At 34.5% G+C, this 24,705-nt stretch overlaps 1 protein-coding gene across 2 annotated transcripts in view; it reads left to right on the forward strand.

Moving 5' to 3' along the window:
* The window catches only part of ERBB4 (erb-b2 receptor tyrosine kinase 4), an 819,175-nt gene that overhangs the window by 630,278 nt on the left and 164,192 nt on the right, over positions 1–24,705 (forward strand). For both annotated transcript variants that reach the window (XM_045575406.1, XM_045575407.1), the window contains exons 17-19: positions 9,423–9,555; positions 14,293–14,415; positions 18,454–18,552. In XM_045575406.1, coding sequence (XP_045431362.1) covers positions 9,423–9,555; positions 14,293–14,415; positions 18,454–18,552 — 355 coding nt within the window. The remainder of the gene's footprint in view (positions 1–9,422; positions 9,556–14,292; positions 14,416–18,453; positions 18,553–24,705) is intronic.

Consider the following 24,705-nt stretch of genomic DNA (forward strand, 5'->3'; position numbering starts at 1 on the left):
TTGAAAATAAAACTCTTAAATGGCAACTTTATTCTAGAACTTCTAGTTGAGCTAAATTAAACTAGAAATTAGTATATGCCATGAGATATGTTAGAGGTAAATGATATAGATTTGAAATAATTTTTGTCCTCAAAGGGATAGATTGTACCTAAGTAAAAAGAGGAAATGATTAATAAGAGGCAAGCATTTGATTATATGTTTATAAATTTTGAACTAGCTTTAATAGATGTGGCATGTGGAAGAAAACAGAAAGATAAAATTGTCCTTTACCAAATAAGAGAGATTTAGAGAGGAACAGGCAATACTTTTGGGAAAGAGAGTGAGTATTGGAATTAAATATTATTTTAGAATTAATAAGGATGGTATATAAATATCTGAGTAGAGACATCAAGAAGGTAACTGAATATGAATTTAGAAGACAGGTCTGGACAGAAGCAACATATTTGCTTGTCATTTCATAGATAAAGAGTTGGGTGTGTCATATCTAGAGAGAAAATGTAAGTAGAGAAGAGAAATGCAATGATCAAGTCCTGGAAACTCCTACATTTAACGGTCAGGGAGATTAGGAGAAAGCTGCAGAAAGTATTACAAAGGACTGACCAGATAGAGGAGACACTTGCAGGAAGTGCTCTGGTGGAATTTCTAAGGAAACACTGTATTGAGAAAGGGAAAGTAGTCACTTTTATGAAATGTTACTACTTGACTGGTTAAGATTATGTCTGAGATGCACTGGCTGGGTGACTCAAGTTGGTTGGAGCATCAACTTGCGCACCAAGAGATTGCAGGTTCCATTCCTGGTTAGCACACATACCTGGGTTTCCCATCTGATCCATTGTTGGTGGATGTAGGCAACTAATAGATGTTTCTTTCTCTTAAAAAAAATCAATGAAAGTATATCCTCCTGTGAGGATTAAAAACCAAAATATTATGTCTAAGAAACGACTGCTAAAATTGACAGACAATAAGGAAATCACTGGTGACTTTGATGAGAGCTGATGTGCTAGAGAGACAGAGATTAAAAATGTGATAGGAGTAAATTCAAGAATCAAGAGAGGGAAAGTGAAGTGAGCAATTAGAGATAACTATTAAGAAGATAAATGCAAAGAACCTATTTTGCTATTTTCACAATTGTTCCAAATACCAAAATATCTCATCAAATAGAGTAATTGTACTTTCTTAAACAAATTATTACCCAAAATATCCCATTTGCTATTTGATTTATTTAGTGATAATTATTGAGAACTTTAGAGAATGTTATTAAGAGGTATAAAGCAATAAACATTTGGAAATAATGTTCACTAACCTCATGGCATTTATAATTTACCTGGAAATAAAGAATCCACAGAGAATCATTGCAAATGACTAAGTCAATGTTAGTCTAAGAATACATAAGAGAGACCCAAAGTCCTAGGAAGAGATATTCATGTAATATGATAGCAAAATGTAAGAAATTGGGTCACAGGGATGGCAATAAAAATGAGGCTGTTTATTAGCCTTTGGTCGTTTATGTCTGGAACATACGGTTGTTCCTATGAAAACTACTATGTCATAAAAAAATAAAAAATAAAAATGAAGCAGCCTTTATAGAATAGATATGTTTATGTTTTTCAATTAAAGGACTTACTTTATAAATTTTAGTATTTAATGCCAAACTACATTCTCCGCAAAGGGGCTGCCATCAGGACTCAAAATGAACAGAAAACCATGTAGGTTTTACTAAGGCATCGGGGGCAGCAGGTGCTAGCAGAGGTAAAGAGCAGCGCCATGTACAACAGCATGAACGGGGTTTTGAATGTATTAAATATGTATTTTAACAGCGTGTTCTGCTTGCAAGTGATTGCTCTCAACAGGTCAGTAAGAGATAAGAACAAAACAGATTGAAAAAATAAAACCACATACAATAAAAGTGTATCCAGAAAACAAACAAACAAAAAAGCTGGGGAAGGAAATAAGAAAGAAAACAAACAAACAAACCCTTGAACTATGCTTTCTCTGTTTTGCATTTTTAGCTTTGGGGGGGTGGAGGTAAAGTAGGGGGTGGGGAATTAAGAGGGAATGACATTGTTATCTGTAGCTCTCTTTAATTAAAAAATGTAGTGCTACTCATAAAATAAACACAGAAGTTTCAAAATTACAGGAGAAACAAGTGGACACAGATGTTCAAAAGCAGATAAAAATAATGACATAGCCATAGATGCCTCAGTGCCTCTAAATTGCATATTCAAAATAACAAAAAAACCTATTTCTTCAAAATGTCTTCCTTCTGATTTTTCTCTGTCAATTGTTGCCAGAAAAGAAAAAAAAAAAAAAAAAAAAAAAAAAAAAAAAAAAAAAAAAAAAAAAAACAGGCATTTTACCAGCAAAATGGGTTTATTTGGGCATGGTAGAGGAATAGCAATTTGGGGCAAAAAAAAAAAAAAAAAAAAAGTCTGGCAAACCAGAGGCAAATCTAGAGAACAGACGAAAAAGGCCTGCTTTTACAGGGGAAAAGAGGAAGCTGGACATTTGGAAAAGTGAGGGTGGTAACGGCTTCTCATTGGCTGAGTGTGGGTAACGGCTTCTCATTGGCTGAGTGTGGCAGTTCCTCATTGGCTGAGTGTGGGTAACGGCTTCTCACTGGCTGAGTGTGGGTAACGGCTTCTCATTGGCTGAGTGTGGGTAACGGCTTCTCACTGGCTGAGTGTGGCAGTTCCTCATTGGCTGAGTGTGGGTAACGGCTTCTCATTGGCTGAGTGTGGCAGTTCCTCATTGGCTGAGTGTGGGTAATGGCTTCTCACTGGCTGAGTGTGGGTAACGGCTTCTCATTGGCTGAGGATGGCAGTTTCTCATTGGCTGTAAATCCCACCACAAACCTGAAGTATCCAAATGAAGAGGCTCAGGTAGTGATTGACAAAGGTGTTTATGCTGGCAATGAGAAATTCTCCTGCTGTGTAGTCTTCCTGTTTGGGATTTGGATGGCAGTGTGTGAGAGCGCCCTCTTCAGAGCTTCCCTCCTCCAATTTAAATGAGGTTTCCTTTAGTTATTTGTAACAGTGAATGAATGGCCCCATCAGCCTTCCACTCACCCAGGCACAGGGAAGGGTTCAGCCATCTTTGATGACTCTTATATGTCCTCACCTTGAATTTATACTTAAAGAAAACAAATGTTTTCTGGTATTGTATTGCTTTTCTGCCTCATCCCCTTACTTCCCGAATCTATCCCTCATTGTCACTGATGAGGACTATTAAAATAGTCAGCTAACTAGTCTTCTTAAAAATATCTTTGTTTCCTGGTTTCTCTTTGTGACTTGCTACCAGAATATTTCTCATATAAGCTTATCATCATATTTGAATGGAAACAGAAGGCTTTGGAGCTAAAGCTGCCAAGATTCAAGTCTTGCCCATTCTAGCCTTGCTTGTGACCTTGGGCAGGTTGTATGTAACCCACCACAGATGCATCATACATAATTAATTATGTTGGAAGAATTCTTTGGCATCACATATATAAAACACCTGCTAAAATAGCTTCATTTTTTAATCTTGCAATGTTCAGTGAGCCTGCACAGATATCTAAACTCCTGGCATTTGTTCCCACAATTTTACCTGCCTCCGAAACTCTTCTCCCATCACACCTCCTCCAAATCTTAAAAATTCTTAAAGGCTATTAACTCATCAGTGACCACTCAGACATCCTCTCAGAAGGAAAGGAGGCTACCAGCAGGCAAAATAAGTAGAAAACTTATCTGAGTGAAAAGAATGATACTTCTAAAGAATGACACTTCCTTAATACATTTGTGAAAGCATTTTAGTTTTAAAAAACGTTTTCTTCTAAGGCGAGGATTGGGGTGTATAAGAAGCATACTAAACAATTCAAAGATGTTTATGTACAGAATTGCATTTAAAGAGAAGTGAAACTATTACTTTAAAAATTAGGTTATAAATTCTCAGAAAATGAGACTTCTTACATCTGTGTTATGTAATTTATTGTGCGTAGTAAACATTGCACAAATGTGTGGCTTCATGCTTTGGAAGATATAGGGAGATGCATTTTGCAATAGGATATAATCTTAATTGATAACATAGGCATCTGAAATTACAGTCCTTCAACGAATGCCAATTTTGAGGTTAAAGAACATTTAGCATATGACAACAAAGAATGTTGTCTGTTACGATTTAACCTCCTCCACTTTTTTCCAGAAATCAGAGTTTATGAAAAAATATTTATTGCCTTATGTGAAACTAATAAATTCCATAACATGTTGAACCATTTTGGTAGGTAATACAACTGAAGTTAAGGCCATTGTCTTCATTTTTTTAATCTTTTGGCATATTGCTTCAGATTACCATGTCTATATAATGAGTACATAATAGGATACAGTAGTGCTTAGTAGATAATATATATTTTAATTAAAACTTTCCAATGTTGTGTTTGTGACATTAAACATATTTTGAACTACATTGTTTTTGAACTATGCTCTACCAAAATTGATCTGAGCTCATACAAAGACCTTTTATTTTATGTTTTTACCATATAAAATTACGTTTATGTTGTTGGTTAAAAGAGTTGAATTTCACCAGGTCAAATTCCCATTCACTGTTTTATTTATACAAATTCAGTTATTTGTCAATTATACCTCAGTTAATCTGGAAAAAAACTCAGAGGTGTAAAATTCATAGGTGAGTTATAGATAGGCTTAGGATGGTGTCTCTAATCATAGAATGATTGCTTCAAAAATCAAATGTACAAGTGGTATACTTTTCTCTGACTTGTAAACAAACAAAAACTCAAGGATATGTGTAAACATTGCCTATAAAAAGAAGGAAGGAATTACTGTGAAACTGTTAGACATTTTTCCATCATTAACCCTAGAAATAAAGAATACAGATGATATTATACTGCTGATATTTCCACTGAGATTCTTTGAAACTCTGTATTAAATAATATGTAACATTTACATATTGAAATATTATTGAAAAAAATTATTTTAACACATGAAGAAAAATCACGAAACATTAAAATCTGCTTAGGAAGAGGGAGAATATGCTGAAGGTTATTTTTTTTTTTCAGTACTTCATGTATATCCTGGTTGTATTTAAGACAAAACAGAAGAATCTCAAATTGTAATCAAAGCATTGAGACATACAAATACTGTAACTGTCAACAGTGGCCTGCATCAGATTCTGACCCAGATCACATTCATTTCCTCAAAAGGAAAAATGTGTCATATTTATAGAGCAGGTAGAATTCTGGGTCAGAATAAGCACAATTTGCAGGAAGAAGAAAAAAACCGTGTTAATGTGGCTCTCTTTGCCCTAAGCAGTAACCCTTAATATGTCTTCTGTGGAATTTCAGTGTTTCCTAGTGCTTCAAGGTCTCCTGTTTCACATCCGAGCTACTTTGGGGAAGGTTGATCAGAGTGGCCATGCAGAGGCACTGTCAGGAGGGGAAGAGACACTGCGTCATGGTGCCTTCCTTAAAGGAGATACAATTTTTAAAGTCCCCCTCCCCTCAAGCACCCTCTTAACTGAGAAAGCAATGAATCTAAGTAAAGAACAATGTCACTTACCCACTCCAATAAAGGCATAAAGTGTTTATTAAATTTAAACCACCATGAACATAGAAATGCAGATGAAACAAAAATCTCATGAGAATCACAGTAGTAGGATGTAAGTAAATGTAATATCAAAGAGTTTCTTAGAACCCCTAAATAAACACATGTGCATTTTTGTTCTCTACTATCAAATGTAGATATTGAAGAAAAATCTGATGAATCGTATTTAGTTACTTTAAAAAAAATTATATTGAATCATATGTAGAAAGAGAGACAACATGACATAGCTAAACATAATTAATGGGCTTGAGATTCTAAGATGTAAACTGTTAGCATTATTTTTTTATATTTGAACTTATCTAGGTATATTAACTATGTGAGAGCCTATTTCTTATTAAGTGTGGAGTTTATATGATCTACATTACATATTGTAAAAATAGACAAGGCTTATAAAAAGAAATATGATAATATATAAGTATTATTAGAATGGAAAGTTTATGTTTAATCTATTTAAATTATTTGAGTTTAAGGGTAGTGTATAGGACAAAATAAGTCTCAGATTTGCCTCTATGGAAGTGACTGTTCTCTATGTGTGGATAGAAAGTCTTTGACATTTTCATTTCTATTAGATCACTTCCCATTTAAAATAAAGTGAATTGTTATGACACTACATGTTTTATAAAACCCATCAGTACCTTGACTTTGATGTCAGTTGAATCTTATATTTCTCTTATATAAACTTGCTATTTTAAAACTGCTTACATAGTTAATACAATAGTGAAAATGTTATTTTCAGAGTTGTGTTTTCTATCTCAGTTGACAAGTGATTGTAAGAATTTTATTTAAATAAAGAAACAACATATTTTTGGTCAACTATATGATTTCTGATAGCAAGAGCGAATTAAGAAACACAGAGTACATTTCTGAAAATACATTTAACCTCTGGCCTGGCCTATGCTAGAATCATGCTTTTGTCTGATGGCCACTATGAATGTGCCAGAAGGAAGCTAAAGTATAGGATGATAGCAATGTTATCTAATTATGTCATATATATATATATATATATATATATATATATATATATATATATATTTACAGAGAATCATCTCATCTGACCTTAATTTATGAACCATTCATTCACACACACTATATAAAGACTTGTTATTAGCTTGAGGTCTCTTTAATTCTCTAAATTGGACTAACAATTAGTTGGATGAACATTTATTGCTCATATATATAAGAAGAAACACTTTCAGAAATATAGACTACTTGGCAATAGTCAGCATTAGTCCTAAGGGAATGTCCAGGTTGCTGGCTCAGTCCCCAGTAGGGGGCATGTGGGAGACAGCCAATCAATGATTCTCTCTCATTATTGATGTTCCTCTATCCTCCCTTCCTCTCTGAAATCAATAAAAATATATTTTAAAAATAAAATAACCAAGTAAACATTCAAGAAAAGAAAGGGAAAAAAGTCAGTATTATAAAAAACAAAACAAAAAACTTTTAGACCAAGCTTGTCAAACTCAAAGGCTAACACGGGCCAAATAAACAAGGTATGTGGGGCGTGGGGCATGAGTTTGACATGCTTGTTTTAGACAATGATTTATTTTTTGTGGGTTTTTTTTTTAATTTAATAAACTTTTATTTCAAATAAGAAATAAATACATTGTAGAAAGTTAGAAAATTCCCACCAGTAAATATACAAATATAAGAGCACCATAATCATACTATTCAGTGACAAGTACTGATTAGTGTCTTATTGTATACTAGTAGCCCTGTGCATGAATCCGTGTGCCAGTAGCTCACAAGTAGCTCACTGCTGCCCCCCTGTAGCTCTCCACCCACTGCCCTGCCCTCCTGTAATTCCCTTCCCCCTCCCACCCAGTACCCCTCTCATAGCTTGCTGCCCTGCCTTCTGTAGCTCTCCACTGCCCACTTGTAGCTCTCTACCTCACCCTCCTGTTGATCCATAACCTGTTCTTTACGTTTCACAGCATAACCACAATTTGCATATTACATCTTTATTATATAGTTATTCCAGATCTTTTTACATACATCTATGCATACACACACACACACACACACACACACACAAAGAGTCTCAATTTTCCCTACTTTTAATCCCACTGTTTTGTAACCCAATATTTCCAATTTCCAATTTCTGGTCTGTAGTTAGTGATCCTTCTTAGCACACAAACACAAAATAAATAAATGCCAAATAGATAATTTGTTATCATTTACAGTGACATTGATATATATTTTTATAAATAAATATCACTTATTATTTGCAAAATAGACAGGATGAGTTTAGAGTTTAGTGCAAGTTTAGAGTTAGTAACAAAATGTTGGGCACTATTCTAAACCATACTTAAATCCTTTTCAATTAAAAATTGGGCCAAGAAAACAAAAATACACTCTTTTTTTAGAACAGTGGTTTTTCAGGGATATGGTAGGCACTTGAACTAAAATTTTTACCTTGAGTTGAAAATTTAAAATATTTTCTGAAGTGCATATATACTAATAGATACTACTGTGTCTAGAATAAGAAATTAAAGCCACAAATATTACTTTTAAAGAAATATTTTAAATTTATGTTTTAATTTTATCTTAAAAAACAATATAAATCCACTTTAAAACTACATCTTGCTGACCAGTGTGGCTCAGTTTTGAACATAGACCTGTGAATCAGGAGGTCATGGTTCAATTCCCAGTCAGGGCACATGCCCAGTTTACAGGCAGAGGAAGGGAGAGGGATAGAGAATTAGAAACATCAATCAGCTGCCTCCTGCACACCCCCTGCTGGGAATGTGCCTGCAACCAAGGTACATGCCCTTGACTGGAATCAAACCCGGGACCTTTCAGTCTGCAGGCCGACATTCTATCCACTGAGCCAAACTGGTTTTGGCAATAAATTTCTTTTATCATTGATATTTCTATCTCTATCTCTCTCCCTCTCTGAAATCAATAAAACATATTTCAAAACAAAACTATATATTAGCTAACAATGTTAAGAGTAAAAATCTCTTCTCAGTCTCTTTCTAATCCCTTTTTGGTTCTAATAACACCTTTGTATGTAATGCCTAATTTGTAAACCTGTTTTATGGCCAAACGATGCTTAGGCATACTTTTGATAATAATATATACTCCTGTCATCATAACTCTGTCTGATTCACTTTTTATCTTTCTCCTGTCAACAGAGTTGCCTTTGCTAGAGTTTGAAATAGCACTTCTGCCAATGCCTCTCTTTTATTGGTACCCTCATATTTCAGAGGAGTGGGGTTCAACAAGGCGTGATTTGTGTAGACATTTGACAATGTCTGGAGGTAGCATCATGACCGGAAGTCAGAGGTGCTACTGCCATCTGGTGGGTGGAGGCTAAGGCTGCTTCTAACCATCCCAAAAAGCACAAGCCAGCCCCCCACAACAAATAGAATATCAAGCCCACAATGCCAAATGTGCCACTGCTGAGAAAGCCTATTTTAGAGAAAATGTTGAAAATAATATTACATAATACCACAATCTAATTAAGATGTATTTTTCATTCACTTATAGGTAAAGTTACATTAAAATAATTCAGAATGCTCCTATATTAACATTTTGGCCTGAGTTCTTCATTGTTACCACATTTTATATATATTTTTAAATGAAATTGCATGTTGTGGCTGCTCATATCCCAAAATGAGTTGTATGTGCATGAATTGTTATTCAAAAAAAAAAACTACCTGTTTTATCATAAAAGTTTTGTCACAGCTCTAATGCATTTTTATTTTTATTCCATCTTCTAACTGACTAGATTTGTGATGTGTGGCTGTGTACAACTGCTCTTTGATCTTCCTCTGTCTTTTCTCACTTCCTACTTTTTTTCTTCTTCTTCTCCATTCTGGTTGGCAGAACTCCTCTAATCGCAGCCGGAGTCATCGGAGGCCTTTTCATCCTGGTCATTGTGGCTCTCACGTTTGCGGTTTACGCGAGAAGGAAGAGCATCAAGAAGAAAAGAGCCTTGAGGAGATTCCTGGAAACAGAGGTGACCTGATTCTTTCTTCTCCTCGCATGTTTAGGGATTCTCATTAGGTTAGAGGATTTATAAAACACTCAGTTTTTAATCCAAGCGAAAATTTTGTTCAGAGGGTTTATATTTTATAGCATGCTATATAAAATTGATGAAAAATATTGGAGTGTATAGTTAAAGTAGTCAAGGCAGGTTTATGGCTTAAAGAGAATAAAAAGCAAAGGTCAAGAAAACTGGGGGGGCAGGGTCCAAGTTCTAGTATGTCTAAAATGATCTGGATAGAGGATATCTTAGTAGCAGATCTAGAAAAATGTTAGGGACAGAATTTTTCTGGTTCAAAATAAAGCCAGGTAGGCAAGCAGTGTATGCTTTAATTGGGGTCCTTATTCCAGCAGAGAAAGGCTGAGCTTCCAGGAGAAAGCTTAGTGTTGTAATCACACAGACCTTACCGCCCAATTTATGAGATGCATTTAATATTGTGTCTGTCAGTCATTGTGAATATGTAAATTACCATATAGTATTGTAATTTCTTTTCTATTGCTACACTGAGTTCCTTAGCATGGAAGCTGATAGCTTTCACTGTCCTGGTTATAGGGGAAAAACAATTACAGAGGAATGTGTGTTACCAGATTCAGCCTGACTGGCATACTGTCGCTGCCTCCTGATACACACTCTCCTGCCAGGCTGAGCTATTCAGAGCTAATCTGTTCTGAGACACAGCCTTCCTTGGGATTTGTGTTTTTGTTTTTTTACTAATTGTCAGTGTGCCAGTCTAGATTTTTCTCTTAACAATAACAGAAATTGAAACATTCATTCATACATTTTGCACACTGATAATGAATTAAGTTTTAGCTTTTTTCTCAAGAAATCATAATTAGATAGAAGCAGCTACTTTATAGTTACATATATTAAAATGCTTTCTAAGGATTAGAGTTATCTAAAATTAGAATGGGCAGTCCCATCAAAATACATGTGTAAACTTTAAAAAGGTAGTTAGTTGTGTACACAGGACAGCATAGTAGTGATTTCTAGTTGAGCTGGATGTTTACCGAGCATCTTGGTTTCACGCTCACACATGTGAATAAGTTTGACACAATGTGTGTGCTGTGTGTATTTTCAGCTTAGGTTGGATGCCGGAGGCAGATAGAATTTCCCTCGTGTTTAGCTTGGGGCAGTCAGTGAGAGAATTCTGGAAAGCGAATAAATAAGATTTGGAAAGGAATTGAAGGCTTGGGACAGCAGTAGACATTTAGGTGACTGAAGATAGAAGAGAGAAATTATATCTTTTAACCAGGTGCAGAAAAACTCATTGTTAGGAAGAATTGTTTTGTTTTGTTAATATGGTGCTTTCTAAGAATGTCCTTCAAATTGGCATTTTATTATTAAATAAACTCATACTGATTGGTTCCAAAAGTAAATTCTATTACATAGAAAGTTATCTATAAATTCTACTTACGTAGAAAGTTATGTAGTACTAAGTTAGATAATTATCGAATTCATTCCTATCTTTCTCTCAATAAAAGTAAATACCTATGATTTTTATTATCTAAAATAAGGGGGATTTTTAAAAAATATATTTTTATTACTTTAGAGAGGGAGAGAGAGAGAGAGAAACATCAATGATGAAAGAGAATCATTGATCGGCTGCTCCTACATACCCCACATTAGGGATCAAGCCTGCAACCTGGACGTGTGCCCTGATTGGGAATTGAACCATGACCTCCTGGTTCATAGGTCAATGTTCAACCACTGAGTCATACTGGTTGGGCAATAGAAGAGGAATTTTTAAGAGAATTGACTTAAATCCTTAATATCCAAGTTGAAAATTTGACTCACATAATAGTGAACAGTTTGATAAAGCATGGTATATTGGAATGTATTTCAAGTGACATATTTTTCCAAAACTTTTGCTTCAGATTTTGTCTTTCTTCTGTTACAAAATAAAAGTAGGGAATGTATATTTTTTTCAACACATACTTACTGAGATGCACTGTAAGCTTGATGCTTTGATAGATGCTGTAATGTATTAATGACAGCTGATCCTATCCCTGAAAGAGTGACAGTTTCAGTGCCTACATATGACAGGCAATGTTCCAAAGTTTTTACTCAATATTGTAAACAATTGCCTTCTGTAGCAATCTTCTAAGGTAATTATTGGTGTACCTGTTTCACTGATGTGGGATGAAGGGGCATGAAGTGTAAGTTGCTTTCTAAGCCTAAATGGTAGCCCTGGTATACAAACCTATGACTGTAAACTTAATTCTCTCTCCACCATTTTGGCTCACAGAATGAAACTATACTTTAATTAAAGGTATAATACTCAAATTCCTGGGGGGTGGGTGGTGAAGAAACAACATGTTTTAAGACAATTTTAAATGATATCCCAGGAATTTGTAAGACACTAAACATCTTGGGTAGGATTGTGAAGCTTTCAAAATATGAAATTATCACATTATATATGCCAAAGTATGGATACGGTATATATTACAATTGTAATTATTCCTTAAGCATAATATGGTATATTCATATATATAGCCTAAAGTAGGAAATCTAGTCTCTAATCTTACAGATGATTTTATTTGACTTTTGTACAGGGTTTTTAAAAATAATTCATAAAACTTACTCGTTGTGTGATTATCAAAATGGACCAACCAAATGCTACACAACAGAGATGAATTCAAGTCAAGGGGATCTCTTCAGGAGACCCTCTTTTAGATTTAACAAAGAATTTGGGGATTGTTTCTAAGATTTTTTTTATGTGACTTAAATGCAGTTACGTGTTTTAACAATGTAAATTTGAAGATGAAATGAAAGTGTAGTAATTGTCAGACCGTTAGAAAACAACATACTTTTGTTGATAATTTTTATCATCTTCTTCCCAAAATTCTTGCCATGGCTAAGCTTACCTACATCCAACACTCTGTTCAGCCAGCTCATTGAACCATGATGTTCAGAGAAGCTTAATAATAACCACAACTGGAGGGCCACATGCACTAACCCCTATAAACAGACATCTTGAAATATTGTGCTGGTTTTCAAGATAATTTGAGTAGGTATAGCCCTTAATTACCCCCTTATGCTGATAAAGAACAAGCTATTTGTCTGTGTTTAAAATTTAGCTCCTTTATTTAATTTTTAAAAAAGCAACTTCCATTTCACTTGCCTTTTCCTTAAGCATAATTAAACACCTAACATTTGAAGATAGGATATAGACATTGTGGTGCCAAGGTCTCTTCATTGTCTACATATTTTTTTCTCACAAAAGCGAGCCATTGGCACACATTTGCATCCATTTCCTCTTCCTAATCATCCTCTCTGGCTGAATGGCACATACACTATGACAGCTAACAGGACCAGCCTAATTTTACCTCCTTCCACCACACCTAGTCCACATCATGTTCTGGTGGTCCCCACCCTTCAGACCTGTACCACTCCCTGTGGTATCTTCCTTCTCCTTGGTGCTGTGTCTAAACTGTTCATGGCGGCAATGTCATCTTTCATGACAACCTGTTCTTTGTCATCTCAAGAACAGTTTTAGTGTTCTTCCTTCAGGAAACCAAACCTCATGAATCTCACTTCTTGGTATAGTTTTAGTCCTTTGCATCTCCTAATATTTACTCATGATCTAGTATCCATTCCCAGATTTTTTATCTAGATTCTAGAAGATACCTCGGTTCTTCTACTTAAAATATGATTGGGGACCATCATCATACAGAAGAATCACTTGGGAGTTCTGTAAAATGCAAATTTCCATCCCCAGCTGCAGATCTCCTGAACCTGCCATGTAGCAAGGGCTTCAAGTAATTGATATGAACATGGAAGTTTTTTTTGTGTTTTTTTTTTGAAATTTAGTATTTTATTAAAATTTAGTATTTTATTTTTTATTAAATTATTATCTGTGTACATATTTTAGCATTGCCCCCCCCATACATACCCTCCATTGATTGTACTTATATGCATGTATACATGTCCTTTGGTAGTCCAAGTCGAAACTGGTTTGGCTCAGTGCATAGAGCATCAGCCTGCAGACTGAAAGGTCCCAGGTTTGATTCCAGTCAAGGGCATGTACCTTGGTTGCAGGCACATCGCCAGTAGGGGGTGTGCAAGAAGCAGCTGATGGATGATTCTCTCTCATTGATGTTTCTAACTCTATCCCTCTCTCTTCCTCTCTGTAAAAAATCAATAAAATATATTTTTTAAAAATAAATAAAAACAATGTCATTGGCATTGTGTTCTCTCTTTCTCCCTCTCTCTCTCTCTCTCTCCCTCCCTCCCTCCCTCCCTCCCTCTCTCCTGACATGTTTACCCTGGCTATTAAGTGCCAAGAAGGCACCATTTCATGTTTTTATGTGCCAAGCCATCTTAAATGAGAAACAAAACTTCACTCGAGTATGCAGGCATCCAAGTCTTAGCTGGAAATGCCAGAAAGAAAGGGGCTTGGAAAAGTAGAATGAAGAGCCTCTCATTAGTCTCTAAGTTTTCCTAAAAAAGTGGGAACCTCCTAGCTCAGTGTAACTCCAGGTAGACACACATTTGTTACCTGAGCTCACCAGTCAAAGAGCATGAGAAGAGAAAGGATAGGGTCTGAAGGAATGGTGGCATCCATCTTACAAAAATATAGTTTTTCAAGGAAAAGTGTGCTTGCATGTTTTTGTAGGTGTGAGAATGGGAACCAGTGAGGGATAGAGAAAGAAAGAGAAGTGATGATTGTTGGATTGGGAGTTGTAACCTGTCTTTTTCTTTATTTTTTAGTTGGTAGAACCCTTGACTCCCAGTGGCACAGCGCCCAATCAAGCTCAGCTTCGCATTTTGAAAGAAACTGAACTCAAAAGAGTCAAAGTGCTTGGTTCAGGTGCTTTCGGAACCGTGTATAAGGTAAGTAAAAAATCCATATGTACCATCAGTCCTTCTAAGTTTTTCCCATATGTGTTTTAATGAATAGCCAGGGTTATTGCTCTCATCAACTTAATTCCCTTTTAATGTCCAGAGAGGAGAAGCTTTATAGTATGGAGATGTTGATGCACAAATGAATTCATTAGTTTTTATTAATCAAGTTGGGAATGGGTACAAATGTGAGAGAACAGAAAACTTTGGTACAAAGCCTAGGTTTAGTTCTTCCTCTCGACAACCTTTGGATCTCCTTTTGATATCATCTCCCCTCTGATAAATTTTATCCTCATCCAAAATACCCAGCTCCCATCCCATTTCCCTGTCTCCTGCACAGAGCTCTACAAAATCTTAGACAGGCAGGTATGTGTCTCAATCGCTCCCTCTCCTTTTCCTCTCTTTCATTCAAACATCTCCCCATTTAGCTAATCTCTTTAGAACCCACAAAATGTGCTGGCTCCTTAGTAGGAGAGGACTAGAGCCTAAACCACTTTTTGTCTTTCTGGTAACATGTATGATTTAATAGGAAAATGTCCAGTTTTAATGTCCTCACCATTGTATGAAAACTAAAAGAAGTGAGTATATTTGTGAAATTCAGGTCAGGCAGAAGGAGAGGGTGACATCATGTGTTTTCAATAAGAGAAGCATTTCTTGAAAGGGAGAGTTCAATGATGGCATTTGCATATTTACTTATTTAGCTTAATCACAAAACCAATTCAGAGTTCAGGCCCACGATTAACAATGGTGAAATTTATTTTTAAAGGTAATTAACAAGAAAAAAATTCTGTTTGGTCAGTGTTATATAGTTCTTGTAATAGTCATTATTGCAATTTCCAAATTTACTTTGTCAGTTTTTTATATTTCTTAAAGCTACATGCAAGCCTACATTTTTATAAACCTAAGAGTTATATAGGGATCTTAAAAATTTTGCATTTTTAAATGTTTAATTTTTTCTATTTAAGACAAAATTTTTAGACAGAACATTTTAACAATTAAAATATAAATTTTAATTTTCCATACTGAATGTATCAAAAGCAATAGAATTTCTTTAAAATAAAATTATTTTATTCTAAGGTTAAGTCTCTTAATATTTTAGTATACATGTTTTATTCAATTAAATTCAAAATTACTATTATTATCATTTTTATTTCCTTGAATTTTTATTGAATTATTGGGGTAACATTGGCTATTGAAATTATTAACTAAACATGTAATTGAATAGAAATGACTCTAGGCTTACTTAATGCCTTCTTCATATCATTCTTTTGTATGTTCAAAGAAACACAATTTATCCTGTTCCTCTATTTTTATTAATGTAGAAAATAATGAACTTCTATTTTAAAGACAATTCAATCATTAATTGTTTCCAGAAGACTATCACCCTTATATATTTTTTAAAAATGATACTATTTGGAAATTGAATATTATTTTAAATTATAAGTACCATATGACTCAATACTATATATGATCTTGTGATCTCAACAGGGAAAATATTACCCATTTAGGTATTTTTAAAAAGCTTTATTAATATTTTCACTAAGCACAAATATTTGTCTATGAACCATGATATTATACTTTTATGAAAATTACTTGCTTTGAAAGGTTATTGAACGTTCCATAAGTATGTTTGAGTGATAACTGTAGTGTGTCTATCATTTACCCTAGTCTTAAATAATATGTTCATTCTTACAGAGGCATACTGTTTAAACTATAAAGAATTTTTTTTGACTATACAAGTGCAGATTGACTTCGGCAATTATTTGGTTAATTATTTCTCCTAGTTGGATATATTCTCTGTTTAAACATAAAAGATTTGAACCAATATTATGGGTATCTTTGTCTGGTGGGACCTAGAAATTAATGATTATACTTATTAAAAAAGCATTGCAAATTAGTTAACACTGAATTCATATTTTTACTTCAAAAGTATCCTTTTGAAATATTTTAATATTGATGCAATAGCTTTATAGGTTAATCTCTCTGATGTTACCTTATTGACAAATGGTAAGTGTGTTCTCTACCATGGGTACCATCAGTGAGAAAAATGTAGCCTATGAGTAATGGGCTTTTGTTCCACCCCCCCTCCCCATTTAAGCATTAATAATTTTTGAAAATTGTTATACAACATGGAACTTGTTTTTGTTTTTTGTTTTTTTGCACTTGACATACAGATTTCCCTTTTCATTCTAAAAAGAATATAACCTTTATATTCACCTTCTAAAGGTTAACATCCATTTTTTTTCTTTACTATTTTGACTCTTTAATAATTCTTGTTTAGACCACCCCTTACCTTATTATAACTTTGGGTATCACCAATACATATTTTGCATAGAAGTACAATGTGGAAAAAAGTTTAATCTCTTCTTTATGACTATAACCAGCTAACTTTAAGAAAGACATTAAATAGAGATGTTCTATTCAGGAATCACAGACTATTATTTTTGTGTGTTTTTTTTCTTTCTTTCTTTCATTGTAATGTTAAAACTGACCTAAGAAGATTCTTTCAATGTCAGGGCTAACAAATTTAAAAAAATAAGATTTTTAAAATACAACTTCATGTTTGTTATTTGAGACAATATACTTCATAAATATTCTTGTATATTGTGTAAATATACATATACAACATTGAATACTATGCAGCAGTAAAAAGAAGCATCTCTTACTCTTTGAGACAGATGGAGGGTCTTGGAGAGTATTATGCTAAGCGAAAGAAGCCAGTCAGAGAAAGACAAGTATCACATGATCTCACTCATATGTGGAATCTAATGAGCAACATAAACTGACAAAATAGATCCAGAGCATGGACGAATCTCAGAGGGAAGGGGAGAAGGGAGTTGGAAGAAACTGTCCAAAGAACTTAGATACATAACCCATGAAGACAGAAATTAGTGTAGGCTGGGGGCAGAGTGGAGCGGGTAGATGGGGAAGCAAGGGACATCTGTAATATTTTAAGCAATAAAAATATTTTTTAAAAGCACCTACCTCAGAGTATTATGAGAAACCCAATCAATTGTGTGGTACACAAAAGATCTCAATTTTTTTTTTTATTAAAATCCTTGTCATCTGTTAAAGAATGATCATTTTTTCCTCAACCAGCATTCTGACACCTGATAGTTGAATATTCTTTCAATATAATTTGAGAATGAAAAAAAATTTATTGTGTAATACACACATCCAACTAAGCCTTACCAAAATCATGGTCCTTATTCAAATGAGTTAGTTGTTTATGCAGAAATGCTGTTATTTAGTTTAATGTTGTACTTTATTTAAACTCTGTATACTTTCCCAATATACAGATCCTACTCAGATATTATAATTACATTTCCATAAGAAGAAAGAACTGGCAGTGGCCAAACTAAATATTTTATATTACTTTGGAGATAAAAATCCTTGATACACAACACTATTTAATAATATAGACAAATTAATATGTGCTTAATACTCCCTAGTATTTGCCTTTGGAAACTAATTCTTAAATAATCACCTTAGAAAATTAATTTGTAAATCAAACTTCAGGAACATGAGAACATTTTTTTTCTTTTTCTGGTTTCAGAATTAATTAGATAATATTAAAGCTGCAAAGAACCTCTTATGTTACGTAGTCCAACTTTCTCAATTACAAATGAGACAATTTGAAGTTCAAAAATTGGAACAGCCTTCTAAAAGTCTTGGAAAGTTGATGATATAATCACATCAAATATTTTATTATATCTTGTTTCAATGATTTTTCACTATTCAGCGACTTTTTATGCACACAAATGGAATTTTATCCTAGTGTAAATACCCTGAAAGCAGAATACATGCACAATTCATCTTCATATAACAAAAGCAGACAAACAAAGTTGAGGAGTAACATGTAACATATAACAGGTGCTTGATAAATATTTGTTGATCATATGAAAGAATATAGAACTTGCACATTATGTTCAAGGAATTAATAGGTTGAGTGTTAAATGAAATTTTGTTCCTAGATTGAATATTGTATATGTCTCAATAAAGATTTAATGTGAATTTTTTTTCTCAAAGGGTATCTGGGTACCTGAAGGAGAAACAGTGAAGATTCCTGTGGCTATTAAGATTCTTAATGAAACAACTGGTCCCAAAGCCAATGTGGAATTCATGGATGTAAGTACAGACATAGGCAATCTCATTTTGGTCTATTCTTAAGATACTGCTTTTAGAATTAAAAAAAAAAAAGACTCGAAAATAGTTATAATCTTATTAAAATTAAAGGCTTGAATTGGGCTCACAAACTTTTACTTAAAAGACCACAGAGAATAAATAGGCATTTGTGCAATGGTCTCTCTGCAGCAGCTACTCAACTCTGCCTTTTTAGTAAGTATGCAGCCATAGAGAGAGAAAACACAGAAGTGGATGTGACTGTCTCTCAGTAAAACTTGATTTACACAAACAACCTGAAGGACAGACTTGGCCTGCAGGCCAAACCCTGGCCACAAGGCCATGTGTTTAATATGACAAACTACATTTGGGAGTAGTGATGGTGATTTGAAAAATTACTCAGGCTGCTGGATATTATTGTTGTTATGGCCTGTTTAGTTGAAAATATCAATAGAGAGTAATTAATGCAGTAACTTAGTTTGTATGGAATTTAAATTAGGAATCTAGCTAAATCAGGTAATTATCCAATTGAAATTTACTTTTATTCAATTCAAGTTTAGAAGACAACATCTTAAAGGTAAAAACTGTAGCTATAAAATAAGAGCATTCTGAAGACTAAAAGTACTTTATTAGGTCAACCAGAACTTTAAGATTTCCCCTGGCAAAAATTGTGGATTAAGCTGTTCAGCAAATTTCAGTAGGTTAGGCGAAATGAAGCTATACATGTAGCATTCTGTTATTTCTACCCAGTTTCTGTTATAAACTCTTTTGAAAATTTTATAGGAGCTCAGTTTGTGACCTTAGACATTTTATCTGGGTAGGGTGCTAACCATCTTATGTAGAACTACTTTTAGTTTAAATTATTGTTGGGAGTCATTTGGCTGATAATGAGCTAAGACAAACCTGCTGCTCTGATCAGTTGGTGTTGTGCCTTGTCAATGACTAAATAAGTTCATCACCCTGTTACATCTCTATCAGTGTTATCCGTGGAAGGGGAATTCTTGGGGTGCCATGAGGAAGGTTATTTCCAGAGGCCCCTATGGGAGGACATTAGCTTGATGATGTCAAATAAAGGGGGTTTCCCTCCAACATCCCGCCTTGCCATTGAAAAAGCTCAGTCTTGTCTTCAGCAGGGCCAGGGTTAAGGCCACTGCCAGAATATCTGTTCCAAATGAAAATGCAGCCCAGTCTAGTCCGCCTCTGGCTAGCTTAGCTTGTGCTTCCAGCTGTAATCCAGGCCACATGGCTATAGAGAGAGAACAGGTGAGCACAGAGTGAGTGCGGGTCACAGAGCAAGAGGGCAGGTGAGAGGGAAAAAGGAGTAAGAAGACTCTTTATTTGAGTATTTTTTCCCTTCCAAGGTTTTCCATCTTTGAGGTGGCTCCCACTCTCCTAGCCAATGACCCTTGTTTCCAGGCTAGACTGACGGGCAAGCACCACCTTTTTGTCACTCTGACTTCACTGTGCATGTCCAGTTGTTTGCTCAGATCCCTTCCCCATTTCCCTAGGGAGTGTGAACTGTCGCTTCCTTGTGAAGCAGCCCAGGGTGGTCATGCTTGCAATGTCTGGCCTCCCCTCTGCTTTCTTCCTTTTGTTAACATCAACAAGCTAATTGTGATAATAACACCAAGCCTATCTATCAGACTTTGAGTCTAGTAATTGAATAGTGTTCCTTCTGTAGGTCTCTACAAGTTCTGACACTCTGGGGCTACATGTCTTGGTTCATATATTAAAATGTAAAACTGAAGCCTTTCTCAGTGATATCACTAATCAATCTGATCTTGCTATAAATTTGTGAAGAGAATTTTCAAAGACAGTGGAAATTAGAAAGGAAATGCCCAAGTGTAGAAACAGTGCAGGTGAATATGTAAAACTGATAGAGAAAAGATCTTGCCCAGCTGTGGCTGCAGCGGAAGCTGAAATTCACAAGAACACTAATGGTCTCTGCAGGAAGCTTGTACAGCCATTTTTGTCATATTTCCATGGAAACAGACTGGCAAAAAGGGGTTAAGAGGCTCCAAAATCATCACCTAAGAAAGACGCTCTAAAACTCTCATCGTGATTTTGAATGATTATTTGAGAGCTCCTAACCCCATTCATTTCTTTTTCCCTGATCTGAGGTCTATTCCCATGGAAACGTGAGTGAGGTGGCAGCCTTAAGTCTTAGGTTTCTGCTGAATTTGAAATGAAGCTGTGATGCAGTGATGGAAGAGAGTGATTTTCCTAGATGGTTGAAGGATAGTAATCTGTTTGGTTTGTGTGTGTGTGTTTTTAAGGATTTTAAAAGTTAAGGAAAATATTTTGACTGTTCCCATTGTTCCTTGTGGATAAATGTTACAAGATTAACAAATTGATCAATTGCTATTGGCAGAATATCAATACATGACAAGCAGAAACACTGCTTACTATTTTTATGACCTTTAAGAACATTATAAGGCTAACACAATGGTTAAAACGCAATTTAGCCCGAGCCAGTGCGGTTCAGTGGCTAGAGCATCAGCCTGTGGACTGAAGGATCCTGGGATCAGTTCCAGTCAAGGACACATGCCTGAGTTGCAGGCTGAAATCCCTTTCCCTGGTCTAGTCGGGGCACATTGAAGGCAATCAATGGGTATATCTCTCTCACATCAATGTTTCTTTTTTCTTTTTCTGTCTTTCCCCCTCCCACTCTCTCTTAACATCTTGGGGGGAGATATATCTTCAGAGGAGGATTAGTAAAACACAGCTGAACTGGCAAAATTAATGGTAAATTTAGTAGTATTTTAAATAGCCTGGCATTATTTTAAGGCAAACACATGCCTACATCTCATACCTACATTTTTAGCTCATCTATTATGGGTGTAGGGCATTATAAAAAAAACTTGAACAACGTATTAAGTCACAATAAAAATGTATAAGCAAAATGATTTATAATTTGCACCTAAGTATTAAGTTAAAATTTCAAATATTCCCAGGGTTATTAAATTAAAAGTCATATGGTTGGCATATGTCTTAGTCTAGATTCTTCTAGAAGCAGACACCGAAGGTAAGACAAGGATTTAAGTGAAAGTAGTTTATTTGGGAGGTAAAGGACTATCAGTAGCAGACTATGGAAAAGACACAGGGGAATCACTAATGCCAGCTGCCATGGTGAGTGACTGGACCTTTTTATTTTTTATTTATTTATTTATTTATTTTTCATTGGAGAAACTCTGGCAGCCAGTATAGGACACATAGTGCAGGGTTATTCTACTCAAGGGTTAAGGAAGCTGATGTAAAGACTCCAGCTGCTAGTCACTGGTTAAATGCTCTTGCATGTCCTACGTGCCAAGGGTGGTAAAACAGACTTAGTAGAAAGAGCCATTGGGCACGGAAAGGCAGTACAGAACTAGAATAGAGTGTTCCAAACATAACTTTCAAACTCAGATAAAGTCTACTGCAACCATGCTACCTGTCTTTTTCACAAACAAAAGCATGTGTGTATTTGTATTATCTGTACATGTGTGCAAGTGTTTTATACCATTTTTATAGAAAGGAAATAAAGATTCCAAAAACAATGGAAACTACATACTCGTATTAAGCATTAGACATCTCCCTCAACACTCCCTAAACCTTACACTTAGGATCGAGTATTCTAGATTTAATAATCTCTACTACTAGTTTTATCAGTTATAGCTATGCTTTATTGGTTACTATATAAACAAATGCAGTAACTTAATACTGAAACTTCACTACATTTAACATTTCTATTGCTATCAAAGGGCAAAAGAGAAGACTTCTACATTTTCTTAGAATATTTACTATATGAAAAAATAAATAAGAAGTAATTTGTGTTCTATTAAATGCTACATTTAAAGCTAGAGAAGGAGAATTTGGTCACAAGGCTGTAACTCAGCTTGCCTGAATATGTCTAATGGATTCATAATGACAGTAACAACATACTGCTAGTGAATGGCCAGTGTATTCTTCATTCCCATAAAGGAAGATCACATGGAGCAACATTTGGAAAATTATTCTAAAGGTCCACCTTATAAGAAGAATGGTTACATCTATTCCTTGTTATTTCAAATAAGACTGTTTCATTGGGGAAATGCTTCGTTTTGTTTTGTCTTTTATTTTATGTGGTGTAGAACACATACCTGAAAGTGAGGCTATTGAGCAGGATTCTTGGAATTGGAATCCATGATCCATTTATATATATATATATATATATATATATATATATATATATATATATATATATATATATAATTGATTTTTTATAGAGAGGAAGAGAGAGGGATAGAGAGTTAGAAACATTGATGAGAGAGAAACATTGATCAGCTGCCTCTCTTGCACACCCCCTACTGGGGATGTGCCCGCAACCAAGGTACATTCCCTTGACTGGAATGGAACCTGGGACTCTTCAATCTACAGGCCGAAGCTCTATCCACTGAGCCAAACTGCTTTCAGCGATGACCCATTTAAATCAAGCAGGTTCTTGAGTTTTCCTAAGTTTCCACCATTATTGTGTATTTTCCCTGATAAATCACTATCACTTGACATAATTATATTTGCCTAGGAAGGGCATATGTTTTTAATTATTTTAAATTAATTTGTTTTCTTGAATATTAATATTTGGATAAAAGAAGTTCTATAATTATCTTAAATTTTAGTGCCTTATCAATAATAGTTCAATTTAGCTGAGTCTCCTTGGCTTCAGTTTCACCATCAAATCACCTACAGAGTTCAAGATAATGCATTTCAAATCACCCAGCCTTATTGTATAAATGGTGATTTTTTATTAAAAGAAGAATTATGACTTTCCCTTACCCTATACAATAGGGCATTCTGTTTATATTATGCTACTGTCATGTTGCTATTTTTTGGAAGAAATTTTCATGTGAATTTTGTTTATAAGTTTCTCTTTTATATATCGTCTTTATAGCAGACAGTGACTTGATAGGAATTGTTTTAACACTAATTTATGTCATATTAGTGGGTTGAACAAATATAATTTGTTGCCAGAACTTGTATATTCTCTTAGATTATAACAGACCTATCACAAAATGATTTGAAAAGATATTTTGTTCTACAATCCTATTTCTACATTAAATGCATATAGCTTCATGCATTTAACACTAGTCCTTAGCTATATCTCATGTCATAGTAATAGTGAATTCTAAAAAATTCATATAATTTAATCCAATCATATTTTTATACCTGCTCAATTTTGCTCATTTATATACATGAATATAATCCATCAATTTTAGAGGTATAAAAAAATGCACAATTTTTTTTTAAGGCCCATTACTTAGATGTCACAGGATTCTATACTGCTTCTATGATCATGAAAGTTAGTTAAATCCTTTATTCCTTTTTTTAAAAAAAAAGTAAGGTAAAGTAATTAAAAGTTTTAGATAATTAACTTTACTTATAAAAATAATATCTTCACAAGAGAATCTATAAACTCCATTTGAGACAGAATTTAAAGTCAAAGCTCTACTAAAATGAAAAGAAAAAACTCCTAGTGACTAAAGTAAATTCGTTTTCTTATAATGTATTTCATTGTCCTCTCTACCCAACCTGTTGGTGTGTAGAACTTGGCTGGAAATGATATCACAGCTGAAATCACTATTTCAAACACCCTTCTCTGGCCATATTGTCCAGCTCCTCTGTTTATTAGGAGCTGAGCAATGTGGTCGGTTTTACCTATTTATATACATTTTCCCTAGATCATCTCACAAGATTATCAAATTCCACTTCTAGTGTATTTTATAAAACTGACTTCATCTCTGTCCTTGATATGGCCATGTTGATCTCAGGGGCATCTCAAATATAACATGTTCAGAATGTACCTCTTCATCTTCTCTTCTAAATATCATCCGCATTCAGTTTTACCTATTTATATAATTTGTATGTCCATCCACATTGTTTGTCTCTTTTAGAAATTTAGGAATTATTCTTGAATGTGACGACCTCTCAAACTTTCAATATCCACTTTCAATTCAAAAGCAAAAGCTTTGATTCTGTGCCAAAAACACCTTTGGAGAGCAGCTTCTTTTTATATGCCACTGGCACCACCTTAGTCAAAGCCACAGTGTCTTCAGTTTGAATTATGAGAATTCAAACTTAGTATTCCAATTGTCAATACTAAGCATGAATAAAACCTATTAGTGTCTTTTTTTTTAATATATATTT

The sequence above is a fragment of the Pipistrellus kuhlii genome, unplaced genomic scaffold (assembly GCF_014108245.1).
Source record: "Pipistrellus kuhlii isolate mPipKuh1 unplaced genomic scaffold, mPipKuh1.p scaffold_m20_p_7, whole genome shotgun sequence".
In the NCBI taxonomy this organism is placed as follows: Eukaryota; Metazoa; Chordata; class Mammalia; order Chiroptera; family Vespertilionidae; genus Pipistrellus; species Pipistrellus kuhlii.